The sequence below is a fragment of the Cebidichthys violaceus genome, unplaced genomic scaffold (genome assembly GCF_023349555.1).
Source record: "Cebidichthys violaceus isolate CVI_PGR_0920_01 unplaced genomic scaffold, fCebVio1.0.p SCAF_21, whole genome shotgun sequence".
Lineage (NCBI taxonomy): Eukaryota > Metazoa > Chordata > Actinopteri > Perciformes > Stichaeidae > Cebidichthys > Cebidichthys violaceus.
This window is the reverse complement of record NW_027176384.1, coordinates 6,186,343-6,197,948: the sequence shown is the minus strand read 5'-3', so window position 1 is coordinate 6,197,948 and position 11,606 is coordinate 6,186,343. Positions and strand designations below refer to the sequence as shown.

General features: G+C 44.6%; 1 protein-coding gene across 1 annotated transcript; it reads right to left on the bottom strand.

The window, feature by feature from the left end:
- Positions 1–301: 301 nt before the first annotated feature.
- samm50l (sorting and assembly machinery component 50 homolog, like) lies at positions 302–10,905 on the bottom strand. Its single transcript, XM_068717062.1, has 15 exons — positions 10,747–10,905; positions 9,739–9,852; positions 9,425–9,526; positions 9,230–9,317; positions 8,413–8,519; positions 7,439–7,569; positions 7,255–7,342; positions 6,702–6,830; positions 6,423–6,494; positions 5,849–5,935; positions 5,596–5,666; positions 3,105–3,172; positions 1,958–2,104; positions 1,650–1,791; positions 302–1,035 (listed from the first exon to the last, which is right to left on the bottom strand). Exons 1-15 carry the CDS (start codon positions 10,765–10,767, stop codon positions 990–992), a joined length of 1,413 nt encoding a protein of 470 aa, XP_068573163.1. The 5' UTR covers positions 10,768–10,905; the 3' UTR covers positions 302–989.
- Positions 10,906–11,606: the final 701 nt, after the last annotated feature.

The window sequence follows — 11,606 nt, the reverse complement described above, 5'->3', positions numbered from 1 at the left end:
GTAATAAACTATTCATAAATCCAATTATAAGGCTACTGTGTGATTGCAAAACTGCTTTGCTGATGTGACAAAATAAAGTTCTTAACTTTTATAACAGATGAAAGGTATGTGGTCTAAACTGTCACGTAACTAATCAAGGTCAGTCCTAAAATGGCCTTGATAAAGAAATATACATGACGTTAAAAGGCAAGAAACAATGAGCACTAACGAATGAAGCACAAGATCCAGATGCGATACCTGCATTTTGTCCTTCTCCCCACCTGATTAGTGAATGTGTATTTGAGAAAGCACAAAGACAAACCAAGGGAGCAGCTGAGATTTATTTGTGAATAGCTTCAACAACATCAAAAAAAGAGGACTAACGGTAAGAGCACTGGTGGTGGATGTTGCTCAGGAGGGTGGGGTTCCCAACCTCGAGAGGTCAACCCGCCGTTCTTCACATCAGGCAACTGCTTTGGCATGAAGGTTTGGATTTCCTTCCAACACCGCTGCTTTGATTAAAGAGTGCCTTTATCGGTATGATCCCTCCCATCACGACAGGAGAGTGCGTGGTGTCAAAACTAAAACACTAACAAGTCGTTCTCCTAGATCAGAAGTTTTCCTGGAAGGCAAACGGGGAACATGCCCGAAATCTCTTTAACATTTTGGAAAATAATTTACTTTGTGTCACCTCAGGAAACACAGTGGGTGAAATCACCGATAGATGACTTTTTTTCCCAGACAAGGTATCAGCGCTGCAAAATTCAAACAAACTGTTTGTACTGCACAAAAGTTTCACTAGTTTTATGGCCCAGCGCTGGCACTTCGTTGTTCAAAAGCCTCGACTGGTGCATGTCAATAGGTTTGGGGGGGTGTCAGGCACGTCTCTCGAGGACAAGGGACCCATGCTAGTGTTACACACTCTACAACAAGTTACAGGTGACAAACAACAAGACCCTTTATCATGTCACAGCCTCTGCTGGAGCACGGAGGGCAGTGGAGTGATAAGGTCACAGGAAGCGAATCCCTGCGCCGAACTGGACACCGTCACATATCCTACGAGAGGAGAGAGAGAAGTGAGGACTGTTATCCTGAGACAAGTCCTTTTATCACACTGTGCTTTGTGTAGCATAGTTACAATTTATTAATTGAAAGGAGCACTCAAAATCGATGCAGCAAAACCAGAAATATATATTTTGTCATTCAATGCATTCTTCCTTCCTGTCAATACCTGGTGCATACATTCCCCACAGATTGCATCAGGCCCCACTCCCTCTGTAGATATGAAGGGCTCACTCTAAGCTAACGACAATAATCCCTAGTTTCACGCTGATTACACACTATTGAAAACATAGTTATGAATATTATATTATATCTCTGCCAATAATTCCCTCTAAATGTTAACCACTGTTCCTTTAAGTGACATCCCTTGAGGACGTTTATCAGACTTCAAAAAGCTTGAACGAGACGAGTCTACTTCCCAGTAAAGTTTTCAGTTCGTGCGCGCGAGTGTGTGCGCGCACGCACACACACACACACACACACACACACACACACACACACACACACACACACACACACACACACACACACACACACACACACACACACACACACACACACACACACACACACACACACACACAGCTCGTCAGTGAGCGCTGGTCTACCTATCTCCGCTCTGGACTCCCATGGGAACGCAGTAGTTGAGCTCCAGTCTGGCGATGTTGCCGAGCCGCAGCACGATGCCCGCTCCATACGACCAGCGGATACATTCAGCCAGCTTCTGAAGGTGCGCCCGGGGGCCGTCGCCTGCACACATAACCACATGTCAAAGCCCACCTGGGAGGTGTGACACACTGAAATCATTTACCATTTCTATTTGATGGCTCAGAATTATAAAAGAAAGAATGCTGCCGTTCAGTCAGCTGTTGTGGCCGGTCCTGAATGCATCTAGGCCCGTTTTCAGTCCACCCACCATAGTTGAGGTTGCAGAGGTTGCCCGCGTTAAGGAAGAAGTGCGTTCTGAAAAGGTCTCCGAAGCCGCCCTTGCCCGGTCTGAAGGGCAGGGGAGTGTAGAGGTGCAGGCCGCCCGCCCAGTACGCCTCTCCACCCAGATAGTCACCTGGAGCACAGACTGAGCGTTAAACCAAGATACGTTGCTGTACTACACTACTTCATTCATAGTAAATTCAGCTGCAGCTCCTTATTTACTTGCTTCTTTTTTTGTGGAGAGACTGATATGATGTGCAACAAATGATTCCAGCTGGAATCAAACCTGGGTTTGAGGTTACATGGTATAATCAGGGGATAGTTCTGAAGTTTTTTAGTGGGGCTGTCAGACAGACGTTTCTGACGGGGACATGAAGCCGTTATCTATGCCTTCTTCAAAGCCACAAGACTCCTTTTACAGAAACAGCAATTTTACCTCACAGAACACGGGAGTTGCTGGACTACTGCCGCCTCGATTGGTTAGTTGCTTTGTGTTATTGTGGGATTTTGGTGAATCTGAAATAACCCTTTAAAACACTAAAGTCACAAAAGACACAAACAAACTAACCGATCCATGCCGCAGTAGACCAGCAACTCCTGTGTTCTGTGAGATGAAATTACTGTTTTTGTGAAAGGAGTCTTGTGCCGATGAAGAAAGCAGAGCTAACGGCTTCAGTTCCCCGCCAGAAAGGGCTGTCTGACAGGAAGGAAAATATTCAAAAAAATGCTAAATACAACATACATTTAAACTGATATGGATTCTTTTATGTGTCTATAATACATCCAGAGCAGTACCTTGCTTTGCTGCTACCTGTCTGTTTCTCCAAACTCCATCTACTGTAGTAATACACTGACTATGGAGAAGTAGCTCATACAAACCCCACTTCTAAACATCCAGACTGTCCTTTTAACCACCGTGTCACCAGGTTTGATAAGATGTTCTCTTTTTGCAAGAGCTTCTTGTCTTTGTTTTATAGTCTGGGACAGTGAGTGAGATGCTCCCTTTTTACAATTAAATGAACGATGAATGAATGGTCATTTCTCCAAAATCCATATCTTAAATACAACTAACATTCTAAAGCAATTTCGTCAGGTCAAGTTTTCCATGACCGACCGTCTGAACAGCTTTGTACCTTCACTCTGCGGCCCGATGCTGTACATCCCAAACCCTCGCACACTGGTGGGACCTCCGAGGTAGAACCTGGTCAAAACACACAACTATCATGAGCTCGGTGCATCACATCACTCAGTGCAGTGTGCAGTCAAAATCACATGTCTGCCATTTAAAAAAAAAGGGGCATTAATAGCACAAAGTTAAAGCAAAAACACTACTCAAACAAACAAAAAGGGAACGTTTGGGGGACAAATGACAACACATTGAAGGAATGGGTCAATTTCCATGTGAAGCTTCTTAAAAATAACCAGCCTGAGATAGTAGCCTGTGACGTCATCCACTCAGCGACAAGCAGGCTGCAGACACAACACCCGGATGCACTCTTTATCGCTGGTGACTTTAATCATGCCCCTCTGTCCTCCACTCCACATTCAACCAATATGTTACATGCCACACAAGAGACAATAAAACACTGGATCTATTTTATGCCAACACCAAGGAGGCATACACCTCATCACCTCTCCCTCCCCTGGGAAGATCTGATCACAACCTGGTGCACCTCCTGCCTGTGTAGAAACCTCGTGCACAGACAGCCAGCAGTCACTCGCAGAGTCAAAAGGTGGTGTGAGGAGGTGGATGAGGCTCTGAAGCTTTTCAGTGAAGCCCATGGGGAGGACATCGACAGGCTCACACACTGTATAACAGACGTGTGGAGAATGCCGTACCCACCAGGACTGTACGATGTAACTGTAACAGCAAACCCTGGATTACCCCTGAGATAAAGGCCCTCCTCAAGGAAAAGTAGGGGGCATTCAGATCAGGTAACAAGGAGAAGGAAGCTGAGGAGGAGGATCAGGGAAGGGAAAAACAGATATAGGATAAAAATGGAGGATCAGTTGCAGCAGAAGAACATCAGTGGGATCTGGAAGGGCCTTAAAACCATGTCTGGCCACAGGGAACCCAACTCCCAGCCTGTGGGGGACCAAACGTGGGTGAATGATCATTCAACAGATCTGATCAGTCATCCTCCCCTCCCCCTCGCCAGTCCTCCCTGCTGCTGCACCCCCTGTATAATGCCCTTCCACAACATTCAGCTCCCTTCCACCCTCCACATACACTGCACTTCCTGTCCAGCGCCCCACCCCCCACAACCAACCTCCAGCACACAGCCCCCACCCCTCAACTTGTCCCTGACAATAAACCAGGTGAAGTAAGAACTGAAGAAGAGCAGGGAGAGGAAGGCCGTGGGTCCGGATGGCGTCAGTTCAAGACTTCTCAAGACCTGTGCAGACCAGCTGTGTGAGATAGTGGAGCACATCTTCAACCTGAGCCTGAAGCTGGGGAGAGTGCCACATCCTGTGTGGTACTAATGCCAAAGACCCCGCACCCCAAGGATCTCAACAGCTACAGGCCGGTGGTACTGACATCGCACCTGATGAAGATTCTGAAGAGGCTGGTCCATGTCCATCTCCACCCCCTAGTGAGACCATCAATGGACCCACTTCAGTTCGCCTACCAGCCTGGCATCGGGGTGGAGGTCATCTACCTGCTACACAGATGCCTCTCTCACTTGGAAAAGGCTGGAAGTACTGTGAGAATCATGTTTTTGAATTTCTCCATTGCCTTCAACACTATCCAGTTTTGCCTCTGAGGGACAAGCTGGAGCAGACCGGGGTGGACCACCACCTCACAGCATGGATCCTGGACTACGTCACCAACCGTCCACAGTATGAAGTGGATAACGGAGTGAGTCTGACTTAGTGAAGCACTCCTGAGGACCTTCTTCGACTCTGTGGTGGCATCAGCCATTTTTTATGGAGTGGTCTGCTGAGGCAGCAGCATCTTGACTGCTGACAGGAAAAGACTGAACAGACTGGTGAAGAAGGCCAGCAGTGCTGGGGTGTCCACTGGATCCAGTGGAAGTGGTGGGAGAGAGGAGCAAGATGGTTAAGCTATCATCCCTGATGGACAACACCTCCTCCCCCATACAGGACACACTGGCAGCTCTGTGCACCGGCTGCTTCACCCCCAGTGTGTGAAGGAGCTCCTTCCTTCCTGCCGCTGTTAGGCTGCACAACCAGCACTGCTCCCAGTAGACCACGCATACCGTTTAAAAACCCGGCAAATTACTCATTCATTCATGTGCAATACCAATATCAATGTACGTATGTGCAATACAAATACTGCAATAATGTGTATCCAACCACTCAATCTGATTATATAGTATTTTTAGCTTGTGTGTTTTTTACTTTACTGTTTCACTATTTATTGTACTCGTTTTGTCTTTATTTCTTTTTTATTTGTTTTTCTACTGATGTCTCTTGTTGCTCTGTCTACTTTGCTGCTGTAATCCTGCAAATATCCCCACTATGGGACAAATAAAGGATTATCTTATTTTATCTTATTATAATTAGTAAGCTCATAATTAATTAAGAACCCCAAATAATGTGTTCTCAGTGGAAGTGATATGTTGAGGGCTGATGTGACAGAGCCAGATGACACCTCTGTACCTGTCAGCGATGCAGGACGGCTGTCGTCCGATGGGACAAAGCATCCCGCCCCACAGAGACGCAGACACGACCTGAGAGGACACAAAGAGTTTATATATACACAAAACCTAAAAAGATAAAAACTATTCAGCGCAACAGAACTACTTTAGTGCTGCTTTATCGCCCACTGGTGGTTCTTTGATGCAACTACAAACAAAACCACCAGCTAAAAAGCTTCGTTAAACAGGTCTGGAGTGACTTGTTTCTATCTCACCGAGTCCCAGAAGAGTCGTCTGTTGAGCTGAAGCTCAAAATCCTCCTTCAGGAAGCTGGCGTCTCCTCCTGTGTACCCAGCCAGTTCCTGCCGGCAGACAGATAAAACATCTTTGTTGGTGCAGAAGCAACTCAGAAATACAACTTCTGCTGGTGCCAAAAAATCCCAAAATGTCAGCACTAGCTCAACTTTAATGTTTCAAAACTATACCGTGAACTGTGTCGAGTTTCAACACGTCAACGATGATCTGGGAGGACTTTAACATTTGTGTTTCTTTGTCATGTAACACTGAAGAAACAAACACTGAGGTTTTGGTAACAACTAAGACTATTTTAGATGCCATTCAGCCCATAAATGCAGCTGAACTTGTTCTTCATTTGTGGCTTCTTTTTCAGGCATTTTCATCTTTTGTTCAAGTAAAACTTTTCAACTACTAAATTAAGTCCGAAAAACTGAAACTGTTCTTTTGAATTGAGAAAAAAGTTAATTTATTGAATCAGTAACTGAATAAATGGCCTCTTACAGTGACTTCACGGTGTGAAATGTTCTTTGCACCTTATTTGTTCACACTGACCTGGTTGATCCGGAGTAAGGCACCCCGGTTGGGGAAAATGGCGGAATTCCTTGAATCGATTGACACAGTGTGCTGCAAACAAAACAGGAACTCTGTCAAAATTGTGGAGGTTTTATAGCGCTCATTAACGTTCTTTGAAAATGATATACATCACATGAAATATGGAAAAGACAAAAAAAAATCTAAAACAGTAACTTTGGATGTCGTTGGAGCTAGAGAGGAAGGCTCTGAAATGTTCAACTGAAATGTTGGGTGTAGTGGGAGCTAGAAAAGCCATACCGAGAGGGCAGATTTCAGCGAGTGTCCGCTCTCCTCTCGCACGGCGAAGGACGCACTGCGTGCCAGGCAGCCCAGCTCCCGCCACACACCCTCCCACTTCAGCGTGTGGTTGGTCCTCCCCAGAGGAAACTGCAGGAGGACGGGGAGAAGTTTTAGTGAACAGTGCATCCCATTACAAGAAATAAAAGTTGCTTAGAGGACTATAAATGTCAGCATCAAAAAACTGCCATAAAATCATATGTTCATATTATTTTCCACTTTTGCAGATTTAAATCTTTACCTAGCATCAGTCCTGAACAGAAATATAAAATATTCATTAATTTACTGAATTGTAACCCTGTGAATGCCAGTTTGTTTACGTAATGCCACCGTTGTTTTTTTTATGAAAACAAGCAAGATAGATTATTTTCTGAGTACTAAATGCAAAAAGGAATCATAGATTATGATTATACAGCATGTTAATGTGTCTGGGTGACAGTAGTTACACGTTCTTACTGGTCTCTAGGTCATGGTTGCTTACTCTGGATCTAGTTACAAACAAACACTCTCTTACATTCAATTCTGCAGAAGCGCCTCTGTCAGTCTCCTTTAAGGAGCTCCATGGGAACTGACCGGTGACTTTGTACATGTTGAGGGTGAGGCTGAAACAGAGGACACAATCTGAAAACAACTCCATCACTGTGCCGCCACGGCGGTGCAGTCAAGCTAGCGCCTATAAGGAACATTCACCGACGTACTTGCGCTCAAAGTGCCCCGGCTGGGGCTTGAAGAAGGACAGGCCGTAGGACGTCTCCTTGGTCCCGTAAGAGAACTGGAAGGTGAGTTTCTCCGCTCGACCGAACATGTTAGGCAACTTCAGACCCAGCACCTGGAAGACCGGACCGATCCTGTTAGCCCACAGCCACTTTAACTAGTTACCAACAGCTCACTGTGATGACGACATTTGACTTGTGATAGCAGGAAAGGCACAGGTGTAACCAATAACATATTGTTGGAGGCTCCGCTCTACTCAAGTGTTCCAGTAACTAGTGGGCCAGCATGCACATAAAAACAGCTCAATCTGAATTGGAATGCAGCCATTAGTAATGCTATTGGCTACACTTGTCCAAATGTCTGCTGTGAGAAAGGCCGACTATCTTAGTAGGCCTGGACCAAATACTTGGAAAATGAACTAACTCAACATTTGAATGCTGCCCAGTGTTTTTTTGTTTTTGCATGTCTATTCATTGCATTTAAACCTCTGCACAGTTACAGATTAGGGAGCTGTATTAACAGGGCGGTCCAGCAGCAATCTAACAGAACCATAACTTGCATTTATATAACCACAATAACGTGATGACATCATAAAAGATGACAACAGACATCCGAAGCTACATTCGAAAAACCCCCAATAAAGGCTTTAAATGTAAAAATAAAGTGCTAAATATGTGATTCATATCTTTTTCAGCACACCAAGGTGTCATGCAGAGAACACCATAGAAAGCTGTGGTATTGTTGCTATAGTTACAACAATCTAATAAACCTGATTTAAAGAAGTCATTAAAATGTCCACTGGAACTTTAATCTAAGTAGACGGTTTGAACAAAGTACTTTCCATGGCCATGGTATAAAACTGTTTCAAAAACGAAATGATGTGAAACCTCAGTAGACTAGTTAACTATCCTACGCTCTCATGCTCCACCCATAGCGCATAATAAAGTGTTTCTCTCACCATGCTTCCTTCATTGTTGCCAACCATGGTGTTGTAGCTTCCCGTCAGCCTCTTGACCTCCGTCACCTCAAAAGTTACATCCAGTCCGTTGGGCAAAGCATCCGAACCTGGGGAGGGACAACCAATCAGGGTGAAGAACGTTTGTTTTGTTCCTGGGTGTTCACGTCACATGGCCGTCATCCAATAGAAAAACAGCATGCAGTCATGTCTCACAGCAACATTTACCAAAATAAGCATGAGAAGAAATACAGACGGATGTTTAATGAACTGTACCATTCTCTTTCACATTTCAGGTTGGGGCAATAGAAGATGATTTTATTAGGGCTGCTCTGTTATGACAATAGTTATTCACGATTATGTTGTTCAATATTGAGATCATGATTATTTAACACGATTACTCACTGACTTCAGGAACATGGATTTTGAACAATATGTACAGTACATTTCAAAGTGAAATGTATCAATCTGGTGCACTCTGAGAACAAAGTTAAGAGGCTAGATCTATGAAGAACACAATCATAGATATAAATGGTGATGATTCAGCAAAGAAAGTCACAGCTACAAAGCATAGTGAACGAGACGAGGTGGAGCGGGGCGAAAGCTTACCGCTGTTAAGTAAAAGGGGTGCGCTGGATTTATAACAAAAGATCAAAAGATCATTACTGCGAAACAAAATGCGGCACAATAATCACTTTATGTCGATTATCTTGTTTTCATAATCGTTGGAAGCCAAAATCGTGATTTAAAAATAAAGCGTGATTAATTCTTCAGCCTGGCATTCCATTGTGTGGCTTGTTTTTGGGAAAGAATGAGTTACCTTCAGATGTATCGATCAGGACCTCCACCTCTTTGAAGATTCCCAGACGGAGCAGCTTCTGTCTGGCGACGTGAGATTTCTTCATCACCTGTAACCGAGACAGAAACAGAGCTCTGCATAAAACATATCTACTTTAATCTTTATAAAACTCAGGAGTCAGAGTGCTATAACCACGCCACAGTCGGAAATACATACGTCGATGAGGTTTTTCGCGTGAAAAACCTCAGAGATCTCATAGCCGAGCAGGTCCTCTTTAGTTCGTCCAAGACCCTGGACGTTGACATGCTGGACGACCACCTGCGATCAAAGATATTACACTTGGATTACTTTCACATTGCCATCATGTCACAGATACCAACACATTAAAAAAAAATGTGATTGCGCTCTCTTTTTCAGCAAGCAGAGGTGATCAGTTTGGTGTCGTTCTTCCGCTCTTCTGCTGGCTGTAACTGGGAAGTGTAACCTACTACGAGAGCTGCCATGATACGAGCACTACTGCAACTACTCACATCTTTGTTTTCCAGGATCTCCTGCTTGGACTCCTGCTCCGGTTCTGGAGGCTCCACCAGGTCATCAGGGTGGACGCCCAAGTCCCGGCCATGCATCGGGAGAGGATCCAGACTCTACAACAAAGATGAGCACAAGGCTTTAAATGAAACCACCTGCACAATCTAATGCAAAGAGCCCCTTTTTAAATCCTACTCTGTCCACAGGGGAGTGGAGTCATCCAATCACTTAATTTCTGAGTTTGCATTTTGTTCTGTTCATTATCATAAAGTCAGGTAAGGTGGGACTTTACAGTTAATCCTAACACAATCCAAAACAACAACATAACTAAAGAAAGTATGTATGACGCCTTTAAAAAGGGCAGGAAGGTCATTAGGTGGGGGCGTTATGAGAGGACACAGGCCGAGAGTGTCTGATGTCCTACGGGCAGTGAATGTCACTGCGCATTGGCGACTCAGTTCAGACAGAGTTCTGAGCACGAGGGTCGACTTGTTCAATAAGTTGTAGTATAAATAATAAGATAAATACGAATATTGATACTTGATACTTTTGGGGGTATTGTTGGTTATTCTAAGGTGGTGATAGAGGTAAATAGCTCAACTGTAAGTGAGACTGTTACAGACAAGTGGAACCATTTTCTGAATTTGTTATAGTCTTCTGAGATAACGAAACGCCTTCTTGTTTCTTCTCTGTAAATACCGTCTGAAAGCACCAAAGGCCCACTAATTCATCCCCACACTATTTTGAAAACCCTGTCCAGCATGTATTAACAGCATCACGGGCGTTCAAATCAATTAGAGGCATAGCTACACCGTTTAAATACGCAGAGTTTGCCGGTGTACACTAAAGTTCACCCGTCATTGTTCTGCATTGCACGTCTTTTACAATCGGTGTGTGACAGAACATTGAGTACAATGCTGGTGAGTGTGCAGCCTCCAGCACTGCCCATGCAGGGAGGTCATGGTCACAAACCCGCAGAGAGGCTTCAGTCAGGAAGAAATACAGTTTACCTTAGCATGGACGGTGCCCATGTTAACTACCCGCTCCTAAAAGCCTCTTCGGTCGGGGTTAACTGCACTGCACGCGCGAGGAAGATGATAAATGACAGCGGCTACTTTCTCCGGCACCAAACCCCCTTCAAGGGAGACGCCATGACAGTTCACGAGATCCCGTGATGCATTCAAGTACTGTTTTTATTGTACGTTACCCTAACTATGGTACCCTTTAGGCTACCATAGTTTATTTTATCTTTAGCAAAACACAGCAGATGAAATGTCACAAAATGTAAAGGCGGGCAATAACAGGGTGATTGGTAACTACGCAGATGAGGGTACGTGGCGATAATAAGATGAGTTCACTTCTGTCGTTTTAGAGTGATGCTAAAAAACTGCACGCTTCCATGAAGTGGCTCTTCTTCAATAATTACAGTCCTAAGAACCAAGGAACGCACACACCAGCCACAGTTACATGCTGCTACGTTGTTGCAATATAAGAATGTCGTAATGAGCTAGATGTTACAGTGTCGCAAATGAGTCGCACCAGACATCGGCAAAGAATGAGGCTGTTTATACGGTTAAAGCTGATAATGTGTTGCTCTTAAACGCATCACCCTGTATTCTCTCTGTGATTGGACAGAAATAAGAAAGCATTGAAGTGGGCGGGGCGGCACGGGATGAGTCACGTCTAAGGAGCTCATCCAGCAGATGGCGCTGTTTATCTTCTTTACGCCGACTTCACTTCCAACTGAAACTGGCAGCAGCGGGGATGAAAACGCTCGTAAAGTAGATTTAGGAGACGTTTGCTGAGTTCCAAGCCAGCTTCGGTCTGTGTGCTTGTTTGCTGTATGTAAAACTATTAAAGTGGTATGAAT